Source organism: Hippocampus zosterae, chromosome 5 (assembly GCF_025434085.1).
Source record: "Hippocampus zosterae strain Florida chromosome 5, ASM2543408v3, whole genome shotgun sequence".
In the NCBI taxonomy this organism is placed as follows: Eukaryota; Metazoa; Chordata; class Actinopteri; order Syngnathiformes; family Syngnathidae; genus Hippocampus; species Hippocampus zosterae.
In genome coordinates, this window is record NC_067455.1 from 6,343,140 (window position 1) to 6,364,240 (window position 21,101).

The 21,101-nt window shown below is 43.9% G+C and overlaps 2 protein-coding genes and 1 long non-coding RNA gene across 19 annotated transcripts in view; all 3 read left to right on the plus strand.

Moving 5' to 3' along the window:
* Nucleotides 1-13,753, plus strand: smarcc1a (SWI/SNF related, matrix associated, actin dependent regulator of chromatin, subfamily c, member 1a). 4 transcript variants are annotated; one of them, XM_052066515.1, is made up of 28 exons: nucleotides 1-257; nucleotides 819-938; nucleotides 1,016-1,101; nucleotides 1,188-1,269; nucleotides 1,608-1,700; nucleotides 1,780-1,849; nucleotides 1,925-1,994; nucleotides 2,070-2,145; nucleotides 2,426-2,551; nucleotides 3,692-3,810; nucleotides 4,459-4,589; nucleotides 4,693-4,752; nucleotides 4,830-4,867; nucleotides 4,941-5,062; nucleotides 5,142-5,213; nucleotides 5,807-5,920; nucleotides 6,175-6,328; nucleotides 6,415-6,522; nucleotides 6,969-7,028; nucleotides 7,133-7,391; nucleotides 7,478-7,639; nucleotides 9,715-9,770; nucleotides 10,028-10,181; nucleotides 10,388-10,566; nucleotides 10,647-10,781; nucleotides 11,576-11,894; nucleotides 11,970-12,098; nucleotides 12,346-13,753. In XM_052066515.1, exons 1-28 carry the CDS (start codon nucleotides 84-86, stop codon nucleotides 12,435-12,437), a joined length of 3,360 nt encoding a protein of 1,119 aa, XP_051922475.1. In that variant the 5' UTR covers nucleotides 1-83; the 3' UTR covers nucleotides 12,438-13,753. The 4 variants fall into 4 exon arrangements, with proteins under 4 accessions (XP_051922475.1, XP_051922476.1, XP_051922478.1 ...); XM_052066516.1 differs by having other exon boundaries at nucleotides 11,973-12,098; XM_052066518.1 differs by having other exon boundaries at nucleotides 4,459-4,553.
* A 3,001-nt stretch (nucleotides 13,754-16,754) lies between these two features.
* The window catches only part of LOC127601352 (chondroitin sulfate proteoglycan 5-like), a 36,014-nt gene continuing 31,667 nt past the window's right edge, over nucleotides 16,755-21,101 (plus strand). For 4 of the 14 annotated variants that reach the window (XM_052066521.1, XM_052066525.1, XM_052066529.1 and 1 more), the window contains exon 1: nucleotides 16,758-17,105. In XM_052066521.1, coding sequence (XP_051922481.1) covers nucleotides 16,898-17,105 — 208 coding nt within the window. In that variant the 5' untranslated portion in view covers nucleotides 16,758-16,897. Of the gene's footprint in view, nucleotides 17,106-21,101 lie in introns of all 14 variants that reach the window. The other 10 variants (XM_052066535.1, XM_052066531.1, XM_052066533.1 and 7 more) reach the window with 5 other exon arrangements.
* LOC127601364 (uncharacterized) lies at nucleotides 18,087-19,396 on the plus strand. The gene is made up of 2 exons (XR_007962543.1): nucleotides 18,087-18,766; nucleotides 18,799-19,396. It is a non-coding gene; the product is annotated as an uncharacterized LOC127601364 (long non-coding RNA).

A 21,101-nucleotide genomic window follows, 5' to 3' on the forward strand; every position in this document is an offset into this window, starting at 1 on the left:
CGCCTGCGCAGTAACGGCGGAGCGGTTGCTCGGATCAGGGCGGCGGAGGAGAAAGACAAACGCAACGAACAAAAACACACACAATGGCGACGGCGGCGACCACGGCTAGCGGGCCGACCACCGGCCCCGTCGGCGGCGGCGGAACCGCGGTGGGGCGCAAGAAAGACGGCGGCCCGTCCGCCAAATTCTGGGAGTGTTCCGAGACCATATCCCAACTGGAGACGGTTCGTCTCTGGATCGGCAAGCACTACAAGAAGGTGAGCTAGTTTAGCTTAGCATTTCACCCCATTGATTCCAATGAAGGCCCGTGGCGCGCTGACAATGGAGGACCGATGCGAGCTTATTCAAAAAACATCAACTTTGTGGGTTAAAGGGCTTGTATTTGCTGTTTGTTGGAAGCAGCCAATACCAGCGGTCTATGTATTGCTACTTAACATGGCTCACACCAAGCGTGGCTTTTAATGATGCACATTTTATCGAACAATTGTCATAAATTGTAAAGCTAACCCGCTAGCCCGCTCTGTTTAATGTTCTTAAACTCGCATCATTTACACCGTAGAAATTAAAGTGTAAAGCGCCCAACTATTTGCTATCGCCTCACATTTGACATTGTCAAATAACCATTAATTGTCAAAGCAACAATTAATACAGATTACGCAAAAAGTCTCAATCCATGCATGATTTTGTTTTGAATTATTATTTTTGATTGTCGAGTTGCTGCTTTGAACAAAAAAAAAGTGTCTCTCTATATTTCAGATTTTCAGGAATTCCCTGGGGTTAGGTATTTTGCTTTTAATATAAAATATGTGTGTTGTTAGTACGTCCAGAATGACTCGCCCTCCAGCAAGTCTCTGTCTGGCCTGGTGGTGCAGCTGCTTCAATTTCAGGAGGATTCGTTTGGACGCAAAGTCAACAATCCTGCTCTCACCAAGCTGCCGGTACCACCTCTTACCTCCATGTTGACTGTCCATGACGCTGCTCCTGGTCTCCTCAATGTTCATTTTCTTCCACCAAGGCCAAGTGCTTCCTGGACATGAAAGCGGGAGGTGCTCTCTGCCACATCCTGGGCTCCGTCTACAAGTTCAAGAGCGAGCAGGGATGGTGAGTTCATGGTTTAAATTTTTCACTCAGGATGTCAGTAAGGTGCACATCCACCTTTCACATATGCTCTCCACTGCTATTGGCAGGCGACGCTTTGACCTTCAAAACCCTTCCCGTATGGACAGGAATGTGGAGATGTTCTTGAATGTAGAGAAAAACTTGGTTCAGGTATGTACTTGTGATACGGCTGGACGATAATTGAAACCCAGTGAAAGGTAATATAAGAGTCGATCATGCAGAACTTTGCTGAAGACATTTATTTCCCATTTTATACATTGGATGAGCAGTAATTAAGTCCATGGAAGTAACTTTTCTCTGAAGGTATGTTCTTGCAAGCAGCAAATGTTTTATTTTGCTGGAAACAAAACCAGTGAAATTAAAATCTGAGCTGTTTGTGTGTGTAGGGGGTGGCGTTTATATGCCCAGTCCTAAGTTGTAATTGTCACAAAACAAAATTAAGCCATTGTATTTTTTAATGGCATTCTCATTTGACCGTGTTCTTCCAGAACAACTGCCTGACCCGACCCACCGTGTACTTATCTCCTGATATGGAAGCCAAGCAAGCCAGTAAGCTCAAAGATGCCATTAAGAGGCACCAGGTGAGCATCATGTGGCCACATCGCATCCACACTGTCACCTTTTGCCCCTTCTATAACTTTTATCCTCTTCTTCTTGGAGGGTTCCATAACTGAGGACAAGTCTAAGGCTACACACCTAATTTTCCCGTCTCCGTCGCAGCAAGATGAAGGTTAGCTGTCCTCCAGCTGTCTCTGTTGTTGTTGTTGTTTTCCTAAATCCTTTATTTTGAAACGGTGTATTGCAGAGGAATGGCTGCGTCCCGTCATGAGGAAAGATAAGCAGGTTCTGGTCCACTGGGGACTCTATCCAGACAGGTGAGCATGAACGAGGACTTGTGGAATCTCACAAATGTCCATAAGTTCCGACTCTAAAAAGTCCTTTCTCGTCAGCTACGACACCTGGATGGCAGCCGGCGAAGTGGACGGCGACGTGGAGGAGCCACCAAGTGCCGACCGACCGTGGAAGGTGAGCGTGAACGACAAAATGTTTTGAAGAAATTACAATGCACATCAGATACAGTTTCTCTGCCATCTCAAATCAGTATTGCACTGTATAATAACATGCAGAAAACAGACGTTTGACAAAATACCTGCACCAAAAATAAAATCTAAACTACAGCACAACAGATTTTCTCTGCGAGGTAACAAACGTTAACTGAGGATGGTCAAATGTGAAGTTTGAAGTTTACCCAACAGTAATGGACCGCACAAGTGCCATGAGAATGCAAATATGCCCTCAACCTCAGGTACATGCCAGGTGGGTCCTGGACATGGACGCATTCAACGAGTGGATGAATGAGGAAGACTATGAGGTGGACGACAACAAGAAGCCCGTCACCTTCCGCCAGAAGATCTTCCTGAAGGAGGAAGAGGTAAATGTTACGGAAATGTCACACTTTGCTTATTGTTTGGTGGTTGTTCCTAGTATGGGACGCTTGTGAAATGTCGTCTTGCATGAAGCTGCCCTGTCTGTCTCTATTGTCTGTCTGTCTGTCTGTCTGGATTGCCTGTCGTCATCCTTCCTCACACCTTTTCTCTTCTTCCAAAGCACCTCGGGGTTTCTGTTCATGTTGATGGAAAGTTCTTGATTGCGCTCAGGGACTTAAAATTCAGAAGAATAAGAATTTGTGAGGGTAGAGTCAATGTTTTTATGAATGGACACAGTCTAGAAATAGCAATGATGTTTAAAGGCCTGAATTGTGGTACTAATTTTGCATTTTTTGAGGGTAAAATTGGGTCATTCACAATTTAAAAAAATATATCTATTTAATCAAAGTATGGTTAATTGATTCATTGTAAATCAACATACATTGAACATTTACTGAATAATTGATGAATTACAATTACATTAGTTTTGAATGTAAAATGGAAATGAGTCAATATTGTGCTATTTTAATAATTGTATTAACTTTTATTCATTATTTATTTTGTATTATCAATAAAAATGATAAATTGCTGTTGCAAATAATGTTATACAAAACTAACATCACAAACAACCAAAAACAAAAATACTACATAAATCAAACATGTTTTTTCTTACATGAAATAATTGGCGACTGGCATAATTTCACTGTAAATTAAATGAATAAAATGTAATTATTTGTATTGCAGATAGTGTTATATATTTATATATTTTTTTGCTTCATGTGCAACATTTATTTTTGGACTAAATTATATTAAAACATATTTTTATTATTTTACCATTTTTTGTAATCCATTTACCGAATAATATAATTTATAGTAAATAAGAAAATACAAGCATTAAAAACCTTTTAGCCAGTTTGTATTCGTTTTATTAATGAATCACGATTATATGAATTGTCAAAAAAGGAGTGAGAGTAGCCAGGAACTCTGCTCATGGGTCCACACCACTGCATCCCCCTCTCCTCCCTCCTCCCCACCTGTTGCACCTCCCCATGTGTGCGAACGTTCCATTCTCTCATTCTGCCACTCTTTTATCTCATCCTCCATCCCTCGCTCCCTCCGCGCCGCACGGGCGTTTGTCTGATCAGTCGTCTTCCCGTACGCCCGATCGCAAGGAGCGCAAGGCCAATTCGGCCAGCAAGAAGAGGAGGCGGTCGCCCTCGCCGCCCAGCACCCCCGCCGAGTCCCGGAAGAAAGGTGGAAAGAAGTAAGTAAGCGACACACTGCGTTGTATGCGCCATGTCAGCCATAGACATCGAATATAAATAAATCCAGTTTGGGTGTGGAGTCGCATGCAAACGGCCCTGCTGTTGAGTGTGGAAAGTACCCCATTCGTTTATCTCTGATGTCGCAACAATTTTCTACTCAAAGCCAGATCTCATGAGATTAAGACTGTGAGACTGTCAGTGTCGTGTAAATGTATTTGGCTATCATATGTATCTTCTACTCTGGTGCTTTGGTATAAAATTGTTTCGTCTTGCTTTGACTGTTTGGCCATCATGAGCCACGTTATGGTGGCCCTACTAGAACCGGCCTTGTATATTCATGATGTAACGGAATACATTTCACAGATTTTTGAAGCCTTTTAAAAAATATTACTTCTGTGTATTTTTTTTCTTCTCGCCAACATTTCTAATGATCAGAATAAAAGCTTTGTTGTTTTTGGTGCCTATCAGTTTCTCAAGTATTTTAGTATATGTTTGAATGGGCAGCATTACAATTTTTGCTTTATGAAGTTTGCTCCATTGACTTGCATGACTTGACATTCAACATAGCAACCGCGCCTCAATCAGATGTCTGTGACGGCAGCCATCAACAAGTCATCTAAGATACTGACATCTACTTCCTATTTTAGGAGCCAGGGACATTACTGGAAGCGTCGAGGACACCGCGGCGAAGAGGATGACACGGAGGATGACGTCACCAAGGACCTGGACGACTCGTCTACTGGTGCGAGCATCGAGGAGGGAAGCATTTCTAAGAATGGCACGTTCCAAAATGGAGTGGGGGTGTTTTTTAGTTTGTTTGTTTTTTCATTGCGCTGCGTGATTGCGTTCTTGACACACCGTGCTGTCTTGTATCCACACAGCCCATTCAAAGAAAGATGCAGAGAGCACGCCTCTTAAAGGGGATAATGGTGCAGACATTGGTATGTGACAGCAAGGCATTATTTTCTCAATCACACGAAAAATATCTAACATTGCTTGTGCTGCTTTCTCTCTGGAGATGACATGGAGGATGACTCTGTGCTGTCCGGCGGGAAGGTAACGGTTCATTTATGGAAATGCTACTAAAATATCGTCGTTTTCATGATCTAAATGATCACTTTGCGTTCAGGACGACGAGGACCAGAATAAAGCAGATATGAGCCGCCTTATGGACGCCGGTGAGGACAATGTGACGGAACAGACCCACCACATCATCATCCCCAGCTACAGCGCCTGGTTCGACTACAACTGGTGAGTCGGCGACCCCCGAAGGCCTCGCAAACCTTGGACTGTTCTTCAAGCGTCAGGCGGTTCTCTCCTCTACTTTCAGCATCCACGAGATCGAGAGGAGAGCCCTGCCGGAATTCTTCAATGGGAAGAACAAGTCCAAAACTCCAGAAATGTGAGCATTGAAACATGCAGCAAAATTCAGACAACAATGCATGCTTATTTCCTCAAGTCATGTTTTTAGGGAGAATGAAGTATAAAGTAAGATTCTTTGTTAGTTTTCAAGTATTATTGGTGTGAGAATGAAGTCATGTATTTTTTTTGTAAGAATTCATATTTTGGGAGAATTTTTTTCCAATGGAAAAAAAGATACATTTTTGAAAATAAACATTTTTAAAAAATGGAAATCTATTGTACTGTTAAATAGAACTGAATGCTACTGAAAATATATGATTTACCGTGTTAAACAATTGGGATTATGGATCGCCAGATTAAAAAAAAAAAAGAGTTCAATCCACACTGCAAGATGATCCAGAAGTCGTATGCACAATTTGAATATTTAATTTAGTGATTCTTTCACATACCACCAGAGGGAGCCCCACTTAACAAACCTTTGAGAATCACTGAGTTGTGGAAAAGTTGCCAAGCTTTCACGCTTAAAAAAATTAGCTTACATTTTTTCCCCCTTATTAAACAAGCTATGACATTATGATGACAGTGTCTGCTCGTTTTCTTTTTTTTTTTCTTCTTTCCTACATTCCCAAACAGATACCTGGCTTACCGCAACTTCATGATCGACACTTACCGCCTCAACCCCCAAGAGTACCTCACCTCCACCTCTTGTCGCAGGAACCTGACGGGTGACGTGTGTGCCATTATGAGGTGAGTCTGTGTATTGTGAGGCAAATGTACAAGAGTTGTGATGTGGCCAGAGCAGTACTTTCTTCTTCTTTTTTTGTTGTTGTTTTTTTGTTTTTTTTAAAACGCCTTTATAAGGACTTTTATAATAATCAGGTATTATTTTATTTCAGTATGGCATTTCTTCTATAATATTAAAACTTCTATTCTCATCATAAAATTTGCATTTCTGTCCCTAATATTTGTTAGTAAATGCCGAAGTGTCATATCTTATGCAGGGCTCATGCTTTCTTGGAGCAGTGGGGCTTGGTGAACTACCAGGTGGACTCAGACAGTAGACCTTTGCCCATGGGACCCCCACCAACCCCCCACTTCACCGTCCTGGCCGACACACCCTCTGGCCTCATGCCCCTGAACCACAGACCTCCGCTGGTAAGCGTGTAGTGGAGCGAGAAGCGGGTTGAGGCGGCGAGAGGCAACGGTGTGACTTTCTGCGTACGTATGCTTTAATGTTGCAGATTCCACCGCCGCAGCAGATGGCCAACTTCGCTGACAAGATGAAAGATAAAGCCATTGACCTCCAGAACTTTGGCCTCCGCACCGACCAGTACAAGAGGAACTCAAAGGTCTGAAACGCTAATCCGCAAACATGCAAATTCCCTCAAGGTCATGAAAGTGACACATGAATGAATGAATCTCCACAAAGTCTTCCTGAAGTCTGTGATCTGAAATGTGCCATTCTGCAGATTGGCGGTACTTTCTTCAGAAACTTTGATTCTTTCTGTTGTAATGTTAATCACATTACTGTAAAATTTTTATAAGGTGCAATCATATAGTTTCCAAAAAATGTGACATGATTATCCACGGAGAAATACATAGTCATCGCATATATTGTAGCCACATGAACAATTAAGGTAAGGCAGCTTTATTTACATTGTGTTTCATTCACAAGCTAACGCAATGTGCATCACAAAATTAAAAGTACAACATTTAAAAGCATATACAGAGTTAAAAGATATTTTCAAAGCAAAGTAATGAAATAAGGTTGTCTATTATGTTTTGCTGCTTTCAGGGTAAATCAGTGGTGTCCTCTCGGGAGTGGACCGAGCAGGAAACTTTGCTCCTGCTCGAGGTCAGTTCCTCACCGTTTACATTTTAAACATTTCTTTACAAGCATCCCTAAACAAAGAATATTTATTATATTTATTTATTTAAAAAAATGAATGCCCCTGGCAGGCTCTGGAGATGTACAAAGATGACTGGAATAAAGTGTCGGAGCACGTGGGTTCACGTACACAAGATGAGTGCATCTTGCACTTCCTGCGTCTACCCATCGAGGACCCCTACTTGGAGTGTTCGGAGTCGTCGCTGGGCCCACTGGCCTATCAGCCCATCCCTTTCAGCCAGTCCGGAAACCCCGTCATGAGCACCGTCGCCTTCCTGGCCTCCGTGGTGGACCCGAGGGTGGCGTCTGCCGCCGCCAGGGCCGCGCTCGGTAACGACAATGTACACCGACAAGAAAATACATCTCTCGTGTATGTCAGCGGACTGATTCGGAAGCGTCCCGTGTGGTTTGTGCAGAGGAGTTTTCCCGCGTGCGTGAGGAAGTTCCTGCCGAGCTGGTGGAGGCTCATGTGAAGAAGGTGCAAGAGGCGGCCAGGAACACTGGCAAGGTTGACCCCGCCTTCGGACTGGAGAGCAGTGGCATTGCTGGCACCGCCCCCGAGGAGCCAGAGAAAACAGGTGGGTCGCACTTAGCAGAAAACGCAATGAACATTTCGTATCACAATTATCGTGACCAAAACGCTCTTGGTTATCCTTATCAAGATGAATGTTAAAATAATTCTTTTGTGCTCACGGGTGATTTTGATTGTAAAAATGGACAAATCATTTGTTGATGAGTAAAAAAGTAAATGCATTTTATTATACAAGTATATTTTATTTTATTCATAAAGTAGCATTCCAGTCTTATATTTATAATTAACATATTTTAGGAACAAAATTCACATTTTAGGAAAAAATTGCACAAATGAATACTCTGTTACAAGACTCTTCATAATACTGTAATGTGAATTCTCCATGAGCTGGGTTAGCGATGGGATTGTTTGCCCACCCCTACCGAGAGCATGGCACAAAGATGTATTCTGAATGCAAATGCATGTTGCATGCAAGTTATAGAAAACCCATGCGATTTTTACACATTCGCAGTTCTAAACAGCAGCAGGCAAATTGAATTTTCTTTTATGCAAGATACCATCTCTCTTTGGTCGCGAGAATGCGCACAGGAAGTCGGACGAGCAGGCGATAAGCAAATGAAGCAACTTAAATGTATGTGTTGGGCTGTAATAATTTTAGGGATTGTTAATAATTATTCAAGAATTTTAAACAACAATGCCAACTGTTTGAAATGTTGGCACGTGATAAACCCTGAAGCAAATCGATTGAAGTAGTAGACCAAATCTGGAGCTCCTATTTTCATATGTACAGCCACTAGAGGGCTGCAGATTGTAGCAGAGCGTTTGTTTGTCACAAGTTTGTGTGTGTGCGTGCGTGCGTTCACATTTGCTACGATCACCAGTGGATTAAAACCACAGAGCAGATGGGTGTGTTGCTGCAGGAAAATGGGTCATTGCACATCATGTTTTTCCCCCCACTGCCATCATCTTCATCATCATGGTCATATGTTATTCTTGATTAAATCTCACTTTAGATGTTTTTCACTCTGCCGTAATCATGTCGTTCCCGATTAAAGGCCACGTGGAATCAATGTACCTCGTCTATGTTTACGCCCTCTTCACGCGTACGCAAGAAACACTTTAAATCATCTAACAAAATATGCTGCTGGTTTTTACTTGTAATTTTTTTTCAGGTAATACAAAGCTAATGTGAAAATATCCCAAATTTTTCTTGAAAATATACTACTATACTAGGTGATGTAGAACTTTTCTTACAATTGCGACATATAATCTTTTCTCTAACACAACTGTTTATTTTTTTTCTAGACAATGCATAGCCTTTTCTCAAACAACTTCTTTCTCAGAAGGAGATGACATTCACAAACATTTCAACTTTATTTTTCTACAAGTCAATATCTTTTTCAGATCACACTTTTTCAGAAAAATGTTGTTTTTTTTCCTCCAAAATATACAACCATTTTCTTAAAAAAACTATGGGATTATGATTGTTTTATTTTTTTGCCCAGAAAACAATCCAACTTTTGTTACCTGTCCGCATTTCTTGGGAAGTATACGATATGTATACAACTTTTTTTTTTCACGAGGATACAACTCCAACCATCCACGTTCTAATCCGCTTATCCTCACGGTCCCGGGTGTGCTGGAGCCTATCCCAGCTGTTTTTGGGCAGTAGGCGGGGGACACCGTGAATTGGTTGCCAGCCAATCGCAGGGCACACATAGACGAACGACCATTCGCGCTCACAATCACACCGAGGGACAATTTGTAGTGCTCCGTTGACCTGCCATGCATGTTTTTAGAATGTGGGAGGAAACTGGATTACCTGGAGAAAAGCCACACAGGCACGGGGAGAACATACAAAACTCCACACACACTGGACCTCGACCACCGTGCTGCTCACTCTTTTTCAAAAACTACAATGCAGGAGTTTTTACATTCAGAAAACTGTTAATTCCAGCAAGGCAATTTATATTATTATATTGAAAATGTCCATCTTTTTTTCTCATCCACAACGTTTTTGTAAATATAGTAGTGTTTTTTTTATTTTATTTTTTTATTATATGTGAACACTTGAGTATTATTGCAATGTAATGCCTTCCTTTTTTCCCCCATCCCTTGCAGAGGCCACAGATGGTGACAAGACTGAGACGGACACAGACTCCCAGCAGGGGGATAAGGTGACGACACGACATAGCCGATCTATTGACATCCTCTCTGGGTGTGTAGAAATAAAATGGCAGACGAGCAAAGCGAGTCAATGTGAACCGTGTCCAATGAAAGCCACACTCACACTTTAATGATTTCACTCAAAATAGAATCGCACTGCATCGTCACACATTTTACCTCGTTTGACATCAGTCAAGTCACTTATGCTTGTTCAAAAAGTACGCGTGCATGTTTTATGCTGTGTAAAATGCCTGTCTTTCTCCACCAGGCTGAATCCAAGGATGAGGCGGAGAAGACCAGCGAATCCACGGAGAGAAGCGAGAAGATAGAGGCTCCTGAGAAGGTGAAGAAGGAGTCCGGGGAGGTGTCCGAGAGAGAGGACGAGAGCGAAGATGGGCATGAAGCCAAATCCACGCCTGCTGGTAGTTCAGCTTCTTTTTACATTAAACTTGCTGCACTGGACCAGACGGGAGGAAAAAGCATCGAGATATGGAAAACTGAATGATTCCAGGCTCCCTTCCTGACAGACATAGTTGTAGATGTCATGTGACTGGTCCTCTGTTATGTTCCATTGCCGGTGTTGCGACACGTTCACAGTCATGTGGCATGTCATCTTCCCTCCTGCCAGACAAAGATGAAGAGGAGTCCATGGAGACGTCCTCTGAACAGGAGGAGAAGGACAAGGACGATAAAGTCGGCGCAGAGGAAGGGGAGGAGAAGAGGAAAAAGCTGGAACATGACATGGGCGAAGGAAACATCGCCACAGCGGCAGCCGCCGCCCTCGCCTCTGCTGCCACCAAGGCCAAGGTGACCCATCGGATCATAAATTAGTAGAAGCGCTGTTCCCTTCAGCGTTGAAAATATTTTGAATGTGGTGTGCTCGTCAGCACCTGGCGGCCGTGGAGGAGAGGAAGATCAAGTCACTGGTGGCTCTGCTGGTGGAGACTCAGATGAAGAAGTTGGAGATCAAGCTGAGGCACTTTGAGGAGCTTGAAACTATCATGGACCGCGAAAAGGAAGCTGTAAGTCTCACTGCTGATCACAAAAGCCTTTAACCTCATTCTGCGCGCGGGTTTGTCTTCTTCCATGTGAGCTTGTTGTGCCTTTGAACTAACAACCGAGGGGGGAAAAAAAGATGCCAAATAGCAGTTAGTTGCATTTTGGACACGGTGGTAGGTGGCGAATACGCTGGAGTCACGGCCATCTTGAAGCACGTTTGGAAAGTCACTGTGCCGCTCTGTGCACAAGCTTCAGAGTGAATTTCCAAATGCGCCCCGTGTCCTATGGCCCGTCACCTGACTAATTGAATGTATATGCATCCTAGATCCCCATGCCCTGCATTTATTTATGATGTTGTGACACCTGAGCTATTTTTAGACACCGTGGCATTCAGCATCAACAAAGTTGTCTTGCAACGTCAGTGTACTGAACTAATACTCTTGCAGTGCATCTGTTACCATTGACCTATACCGATACATATTCATTTTAAATGATCGCTTAGCCCTAGCTCATCTGTGTGCTTGTGTGTGCGGCTGCATTCCTGTCTTGATGTTCTCCAGAGTTGATAGAGGACTAAAAAGCTCTTTATAAGGACTTGTTTACGTTTGCTCCTGAGCTGCTGGACCAAATCCACAACCTCAAGCGATGCACTCCAGTCACCAAATGAGATGTTTCACTTGCCTCATGTGTTCTTGTTTCGTGGCAGGTGTCAGTCAAAATGTTAGTCAAAATGTTAGCACGTCAACATTTTTACAATTCAGTTTGGTTCTATCTCACAAATAATGTGTGTTGTCACATGGTGGTGGTGGCGTTTTAGTTGGAGCTGCAGCGTCAGCAGCTGTTGACTGAGCGTCAGGCGTTCCACATGGAGCAGCTCAAGTACGCCGAGATGAAGGCTCGCCAGCAGATGGAGCAGCAGGCAGCGGCGGTAGCCGCCGCCCAGGCTCAGAGCCAGGGCCACGCCCCCGGACCTGGCCCCCACGCAGGACCACCGGGCATGCATCCCGGCGGCCCGCCCCCCCACCACGGAGCCCCACCGCCTCACCACGGAGGACCCCTGCCAGGTGCCGCCATGCACCCCGGTTACCCACCGATGGGCCACCACCCCATGGCGCCCCACCACCCAGGTCAAACGGGTGAGGCTGACCTAGAGTCACACATGCAGACACCTTCAAGTGTCACATGTGAGACATTTTTTTTTCTTTTTCAAGCAGCTCCTATGGGCCCGGGCCAGCCCCTGCCTGGACGCATGATGGCCGGACCCCCCGCCGCCGGACCACCACCTGGTGGGATTCCTCCCATGATGCCCCCGCGCCACCCAGGAGCTCCCAATGGCATGTGTGCGTAGTATACTTGCTCATGAGACATGACCTGTATGCCCTTTTCATTCCTGATCATGGCACATGTTCTCACACAACACATCCACTGTCATGTCATGTCATGTCACGCAACGTCATCAAGTCATGTTGCCAATTTGACATGTCCACTGCCATGATGTCGTGTTGTCATACCACGGGTCCCTCTGAACGCAATGTGACACCCTTCACATTATCAACTTTAACTGATATGCATTTTTTTCACCCCCAGACCCAGGACCAGCACCTGCACAACCTGACGTTGTGCCCCCACTCCCTGTTGGCCCTCCAGCACCCTCTGGTGGCCGTGCAGCAGACAACTAAAACCCCACCCCTTACACACATGATCCACACACACTTGCAGCCTCTTTTACTGGCCTTTGCTACTCATCATTATACCACTTGACAAACATCTTGGAATACACACACACACACACACATGCTCAGGGCTCTGTTCAGTGGCGAGTGCAACACATACACACACGTTATATACACTGTTTCTGCTGAGTTGGTCCTGATAGAGGCTGTAGACAAACACTGTACAAAGTAACCACCTCCAACCTGGCGAGTGTCTACCTCGCATCAAATTTACACTGAATGTGTGTGCGTTTGTGCGCGCGTGTGTGCGTGTGCCAGTCAGACGCTGAGTTCGTTAGTGTGTGTGTGTGTCAAACTTGAACTGAAAATGTGAATGTCACGGTCTTGTGGGCGTGCTTGCCTACCTGTGTGTGGTTGTACGACTGTCTGACTTAACACTGAATGTTTGTGAATGTTTTGACCATTGTGAGCCTCTCCTACTTTTCTGCGCCTGTTAAGCAAAACAAAGATGACAGAATCAAATAGCTGTGCTCGGCCCCTTTCCAAAACATGCACGCACACAAAACTGAGGTTCAGACTGGAGCTGAAACGTGCGCACACACACACAGACGCGCGCTCACGCGTACATACACACACACGCACGCACGCACACCGGCTGCCTTTGTCGGTGCGACTGTGACGTCTTGAGCTAACGCCTAAACCCGCCGCCTCCTCCTCCTCTGCTTCCTAACGCTGCCTACCTCGCTAGCCGCGCCCCCGTCATTCACCCTCCTGTGCTTTGATTGGTCGACCGTGTTGGACAAACTTTGTAAACCTTCATGTTCATACTGTGTGCGCGCGTATACCTGGCCACTTAGCAAACACACTAATATGAACGTTATTCTTTTTGAAATGTAATAAGCATAAATGAGTTCGGCGCGGTCCACACTCAAAGTGACTGAACACCTAGTACTGTTAGCATCTCTGCTACCTCCTCTATCTCCTCCTGGCTGGCTACCTCTTCTAGAACCTTCCTCTGGCTTCTCTTGTAGAACCTTTAGCCTCTTAGCCTCCTGCTACCTCTATTTCCTGTTTTTGTTTGTTTTGTATTTTATTTTGGTATGGCGCCCTCGTGGAATCACAGCACGCTGTCGCAGGCAAGCTAGCAATCTTGTTTGTTTCACCACTGTCGCATATATGATCTTTAATGGCTACTATTGGTATTTTTAAAGGAGTTTTTGTGTAGATGAACTTGTGTTCTTTGTAGCATTTCCTTTGATTTTTGTATCTGGTCCGATTGCTACGTGGACCTCAACGCTGGCCAATAAAATGTTTTTCTTGTTTTTCTTTTTTTGTTTGTTTAACAAACGCTCCTCCGTCAAGTCTCATTGTCTTTGAATGTCCCATTGGCACGCAAAAATGTTTTAATCATAACCATAATTTTTGTATTTCATGTTGGTTTTAGGATACGTATATTGAATAGGCACCATATTGTGCTCATTGGACTCAAAAAGAAACAAATGGGCCCAGTCGTTTTTAGATTAAAAAGAAGAAAACGGTTATATCCATGTCATTTAATGTGTATGAAATTTACAGTGGGGGGCGGGGGGCAGCAATATAGCAGAAATCTACTTATAATTGTCGGCCATTGAAATGCATGTTGGCGATGAATAACGTTTTTAACCCAAAAACACAGGTAAACCTTCACTAAAAAATGGGTACGGTATACTAAAAAAATATATTTTGAAATGTGGAAATGAGAGTTTACATGTTCATAAAATCCTGTAATATTTGTTGCATGATGGTAGCACTTTCTGACTGGTTCATTATTATTTAAAACATCTCATTAAATTGATGTGTTACATATCAGGCATGACTGGTTCGCACGTCCGCTTCACAGTGCAGAGGTGCAGGGTTCGATTCCGGCTCCGGCCTTCATGTGTGGAGTTTTCATGTTCTCCCCCCCTGGGCCCTGTGGATTTTCTCCAGGTATTCCCATTTTCTCCCATATTCCAAAAACATGCACGGCACCTTAATCGAACACTCTAAATTGTCTCACGGTGTGAGTGTGAGCGCGGATGGTTTCTCATCTATGTGTGCCCTGCGACTGGCTGGCAACCAGTTCTGGCTGTGTACCCTCGCTTACTGCCCAAAGACAGCTGGGATAGGCTCCAGCATACCCGCGACCCTTGTGAGGAGAAGTGGATTAGAAACTCGATGGATGAATGTTATATATCAATGTCATTGAAAACATATTTGGCAAATAGCCAATTTCCATATCCATGTGCATATACGCATGACGTGATGACAAAATGGTGAACTGGTGAAAATAATCTGAGGCGTTAGCTAATCTTTCCTCCGAGTGGTACGTTGACGTCACCGCCGTTATGGAGAGTCCCGCGAGGTGATTAATTCAATGTTTTCTTGTGGGTGTAACACCTACACAAGGGGTTGGGCAAAGTATGACCTGGAGGGGTCACATATGGCCTGCTCCTGTTTTTTAATCTGGCCCGCCAAGCATTTCCATCCGCTGATTTCATCATCATTGAGCGCACTAGTATTGACAGTTTTATTTTTTTCACTTCTAATGCAATATCAAACCCCGAATAGTACGCTGCGCTAGTAGACTTTTAAGACCCTACTAGCTGAACCAAAATTCCCACGAGAAGTTCTCCACTGTCCATAAACCCAATTGAGGATTTTTTTAATATCCAATTTTAGATCTATGTACTCTAGTACCTTCTTTGTCCGAACTAGTAAAATGAATGTGCCTTCTTTTTGTTTTGTTTTTAAGAATTACTCGCAGGACTAGCAATCTGCGATTTTCACTTGCACCAGTACCTTTGCCTCACTAGTAACAGGTAATTGTCCTACTAGTAACGAAAAGTAGCACACTTGAACGTGGACCTTCATGGGCTTTCCATAAACCTTTTTGAGTGTTAATTTGATATTTTTAATATCTAGTTTGAGGTCATTGTACTAGTCTGCTCTTTGTCCTCACTGGTAAGGATCAGCACACACTTGTAGAAAAATTCTTACTGATGTTTTTTTTCCCCCACTTCTGTATGACTTTCCACACGCTAGTAGGACAGCATCATTTTCCGTGCGCTACTAGTACTTCTAGTGAAGCGCTCGATGTTAACTAGATACTTAGTATCTGTACTTCCGATAAGGAGTATGAGTCCTTTTCCTAGTGCTGTGTAAAATGTAAGAGCGTGTTTGTTGTGGTTGGTGGTGGAGTGTTTTTAGGAAGGGGGAGGGGCCGCAGACATGTGGAGCGAGGGGGTGCAAGCAAGAATTACTTCTGCTCTGGTTAGCAAACACAACAGAAAAGAAACAACAAAAAATAACATGGGGGGGGGGGGTGTTGTGTGTGCGTGTCACAAGTTTGACATCACAACACTGCACCACTTGCACCCCTAAGCAGTATTGACACGTGCAATCCACGTTGTGTGTGGTTCAGGTCAATAATAGTGGTCGTACGGTTCTATGCAAAACTGCTCTATATTGTGTGTTTCTATGTTTACACAGTGATAACCTTGGCGTACAACTCCTCTTATTCCATTAACAATCTTATCATCGCGTTTTAAATCATCTTTCTGCATTGAAATGAACAGAATTGCCATTAATTTCTTCCAGCTCCCGCAAAAAGCCCATCCAAAAAAAATTGGGAAATGTGTTTTGAATGAGGAAAATAGCAGTTACTCTATGCTTCATAAAATGCAGAAATAATGTTGGGAATGTAAGCGTTTGTGAATCATGATTTCATGTTTCATTGCTGTTTGAGATTGTGCTGCTCCTTCAGATGTTTTCCGTGACCACCAGGGGGCAGTCCAATACAGGTTGAAGAAGAGTTTCACAACTGAATGAATCAATATGTAATGCAACGCATGAACATATAAAGTTCACTGACCTATAAGAAGTAAAAGTATACAGCACAGTGGACCTTTTTTAAAATTCAAGGTCTATTTATGATAAATCACTAAGATATTGCAGCACACAAATACTTTTCTAAATGGTTGTTTTTAAATTCTTTGTGTACAGATACTACAAGAAGTATTTGACATTTGGAATGGATTTTAAAGCTTTCATTTTGTTTGTAATTCTTGCATTTTAGGGCAAAAAAACTTGGGTCACACCCCCCCCCCCCCCCCCCCATCAGCCAAATAGAGAATGGTGTAAACAGTGAATAAAATACAAGTAACCAAGCTGTCACTCATGTTTAGGAAGTTTTGAGAAGGGGAGGAGGGCGGATGAGGAGGATACGAAAGGAGGGGGAGGAGGAGTTGGGGACCAAAACACCAACCCCCTCCTTCCCCGTCCTCTCTCTCTCGCTCTCTCACTTCTCTCTCACTCCTCTCTGATTGTCTTCTTTCATTCCCGCCACTGTGAGTGAGCCGAGCTGGATCGCACCGAGTGAAGTCCCTGAACGCATCACCGCTCTTGGCTGGGGGGGGCGATGGAGCCGTGAGCCGAACCGAGGGGCGATGCTGCTGAGTGAAGAAGACTCCTCTTCCTCCTCCTCCTCTTCTTCTTATTCGTCTTCTTCAAGCGCACGTTCCTGTGCTGTGGGCTGCGCGTGCACGCCGAGCATGGAGACCAGCTCGTGCACGGGATGCTGCCGCCGACGCACGCGGATGGCGCGCACGTCACCGTCGCTGCTGCTGCTGCTGTTGCACTTTATCTCCGTGCATGGTAAGGAAGACTCACGCGCACGCCGCCTCCGCTGTCCGTCGACGCCGTGCCGCACGTGCACGGGGAAACGAGGTCACGTGACCAGACAGATGTTCACTTATTAGTACACTTGAAATCAGGTCAGCGTGGCGCGCGCGCGGTCGAGGCGGCCGCGGGACGCAGATGGATGTCGGCGCGTGCGCGCGCGGTACAAAGAGGCGAAGCGCAGATTAGCGTGAACATGCATAATGCATGAGGGGAGGGGTGCGCGCACGCACGCACGCGCGCACGGACATTCTGATACTCACAAAAGCGCGACGGCGGGCTCTTTGTCCACCAAGGGGGCCGCGCGCACGTCAAATAACCACGCGCTTGCACGAGACGCCGACAGCCTCAGCATGCCGAACTTGTTTACTGTGAATTCATCAATAGATAGTTATTCTACTTCAGTCGACATTGGACATGCCCTTATGTGACTTAGTAAACGATGAAATGATTTTGTCAGCTCCTCTTGATGTGATTTTTTTTTTCAAATGTTTAATCAGGAAGTTTTTTTTAAAATGTGACTCTTTATGTAACTGTGTGTGTGACTTGCTAAGTGACTTGGTGTATATCCATTATAGTGATACGTTGACTTACTAACTGACTGTGATAGGTGACTTAGTATTTGACTCAGAAGGTAACGAGGAAGCGGCCCGTTGGTCCAGTGGTTAGCACGTTAACCTCACAGTGCAGAGGTACCGGGTTCAACTGCGTGGATTTTCTCCGGGTACTCCGGTTTCCTCCCACATTCGAAAAACATGCATGGCAGACTGATTGAACACTCAAAATTGTCCCTAGATGTGTTTGTCTCTGTCTGCCCTGCAATTAGCTGGCAACCGGTTCAGGGTGTCCGAAGACGGCTGGGATAGGTTCGAGCACCCCCCACGACCCTTGTGAGGATAAGCAGATCGGAAAATGGATGAATGGTAACTAAATAGTTTCCTAAGTGAGTCAGTAAAATATCTCACATGGAATGTGAATTGCTAAGTGATTTAGTATGCAGCTTGTTAAGTGGCTGAGCAAGTGACTCAGTTAGCAACTCGTTATGTGACTCAGTTTGTGGTTTAGTGCATGACTCAAGTTACTCAGTCAGTGTTTTAGTCAGTTAACACTAAACTGAGCATATCTGACTCAGTCATTGCCTTCGGATGGAACTCTGGAAGTGACTCGGTTAGACTCTGTGTGCGAATTCAATGTGTGGTTGTGCATATGTGTCGCCGTGAATGTAAATGGCCATTGATTAAAATGCAAAGCTAAGCTCATGCTACGCTACTTAGGGAATACATTAGTCGTATGCTAACAGGCATGATTCCAGGTTGGAGCGGTCGTTCAGGTGTGTGTGTGTGTGTGTGTGAGATTCCAAAACCTGTCTCTGCTCACCTCCTTCTTCCCGGCACGCTGCAAAGGAACCCGGTGAACTCAAAGAAGTCATATCTGCATCCCGCTGCAGGAAGCGAGCTGTTGCCGTGGAAACTGCATCTCTCTTTGTTCGCGTGTGTCGTTGTGAAGTAGTGTGCAGAATGCACCCTTGTTACGTAACTGGTAAACACAAACATACAAGGATGCAGAATGCATATTGATACACGGGTACCTTGACTCCCGCGTGCCCTCGCTTGCATCTTATAGTTATAAGATGTAATGTTTAACTATAATAATAGTTATAAGATGTCAGTTAGTCGATTTTGCAGGTTTGTCTTTGTTACAGTGAAGTGAAAAAAAAAAGAGTAATTGCATCAAAAATCGATATTGCGACGATTTATGTCAATACGGTATCGATACACTGCTATCAAATATCGGTATTACAATGTGATGTTGTCTTTTGTGATACGGGATCAATATAGGATCTTCAAATATCAAAGTAGACATATATTGTGTCATCAGCTATTATTATTATGATTATATGTACCAGTGTGAAAGACAATTACTCTGGTGAATGAATGGCTACTGTTCGATGGATACATAGATTAGTACGACTTTCTGCCATCTAGTGGAAGAACATTTCATAGTTCTGCCTGTCACTATACATTACTAGCATAGATAGAGAAGCAAAGTTGCATTATTTGTAGCACATAAATTGAAATCCTTATATGGTTCATACAGGAGGGGTTGCACGGCTATCGTTGGCAAACTTGGGATGTTGTAACTCTGCAGTTTCCTCGGTGTACTGCATGTGTGTGTGTGTGTGTGTGTGCGCGCGCATGTGCAGCGGTGGATTGTGGGATGTCTGCAAAGATTTAACCCGTGCATGACCTCAATGGTGATCTGAAAAATGACAACAAAGAGATCCGAAAGCTCTTCTGATACCAAAAAGCAGCAGATGTTCTGCTGTGCTTTGTGCTAGTGTGTGTGTGTGTGTTGGGATGTGAAGGGTGCGTTTCCATGACAACAGATGTTGCTGATCCAACTGGATGGAGGAACGTCAGCCCATCATGCTTGCGCCCTTCTGTGAGACTGCCATGAAAAACACAATAAAACATTTGGTTTTATTGGCTCCGCTCTGCGTTGACGACGTTCTTGTTTCCACCACATTAAAAAAAAAAAAACGTTTCAGAGCAGAGAACGATCCAAAATGAGGAAGCGGTTGCAACCAGCATACATACGTACTGTACGTACACATATAGGCAGATGCATATGCAAATGTTACCTTGCACACATACGGTATATGAACGTAGTGTCCAACATGTAATGAATGTGTGTGTGCGTGTGTGTGTTTGTACGGCTATACTTGTGAGGACCACTGTGATTATAAGACCAACGTAGTGAGGACATTTTTGACAAGTGAGGACATTTAGGCCAGTCCTCACAAGTTTTTCATTCTAAAGGCCTCTAGAGGGTTTATATAGGCATCTCTCAAAGTTTCAGAGAGGTCCTCACAAATATACCAAAAATGATTTTTTGTGTGTATTTTCATTTAAATTCAATACACACACTTTTTACTCACTACCGCCACCTATTGATTTCTGAAATATTTTTGTTCCAACAAAACTGAAACTATAGAAAACAGTCTCATGGGCTTATTAGAAAGTAAAACAATGATGTATTTTTTATTATATCTAATATTTGTCTAAGTTTAACTTTTTTAACAAACATCTTGTTATGAAATAGAACTTGTTATGCAAACCCAAATCTGGAATATGGCCTCAGACCCACACGAAATTACACCTTAAATCAAACCACTAAATAAAAAACCTAAAATAATTTAGTGAAGTACACACTTATTCCATTTGTGACATATTGAGGTTTTAGTTGTCATTTCATAGCTCCACATTTGTAATTTGAAGTGCACATTTCTAACATTAAGCAAAGCTCTCTGAGTATTTTTACTGAGTAATGTTTTATATTCTATTGTATACTACTGATGGAACTATTATTTACTATTATATTTAGGGCATCAGTCTCATCTTTTCCATAAGGACACAAGGACAGAGGTGGCAGAATAAATGTGCACTCAATTGTATTAGTGTTACTTTTGAAAAATATGACATGTAAAAAAAAGAGTCCTTGAATAAGAGTAAATATGTACGTAGTGGGGCAGCCCGGTAGTCCAGTGGTTACCACGTCGGCTTCACAGTGCAGAGGTACCGGGTTCGATTCCAGCTCCAGCCTCCCTGTGTGGAGTTTGCATGTTCTCCCGGGCGTGGGTTTTCTCCGGGTGCTCCGGTTCCCTCCCACATTCCAAAAACATGCGTAGCAGGCTGATTGAACACTCTAAATTGTCCCTAGGTGTGAGTGTGACTGCGAATGGTTGAATGTTTCTGTGTGCCCTGCGATTGGCTGGCAACCGATTCAGGGTGTCCCCCGCCTACTGCCCGAAGACAGCTGGGATAGGCTCCAGCACCCCCGCGACCCTAGTGAGGATCAAGCGGCTCGAAAGATGAATGAATGTACGTAGTGAAAGAATCACAAGTACTGAGTAATTGGTGAGGAACTTCTTATTTATATTTTCAAACTACCACATTAAATAGAAATAGGAAA

Bases quoted from the DNA above. Each gene is read 5' to 3' on its own strand.
- smarcc1a (XM_052066515.1), top strand. From the start codon at position 84: ATGGCGACGGCGGCGACCACGGCTAGCGGGCCGACCACCGGCCCCGTC. The intron at 1,270-1,607 runs GTATGTACTTGT...GTGTTCTTCCAG, and splicing joins TAGAGAAAAACTTGGTTCAG to AACAACTGCCTGACCCGACC. The intron at 10,182-10,387 runs GTAGTTCAGCTT...CCCTCCTGCCAG, and splicing joins AGCCAAATCCACGCCTGCTG to ACAAAGATGAAGAGGAGTCC.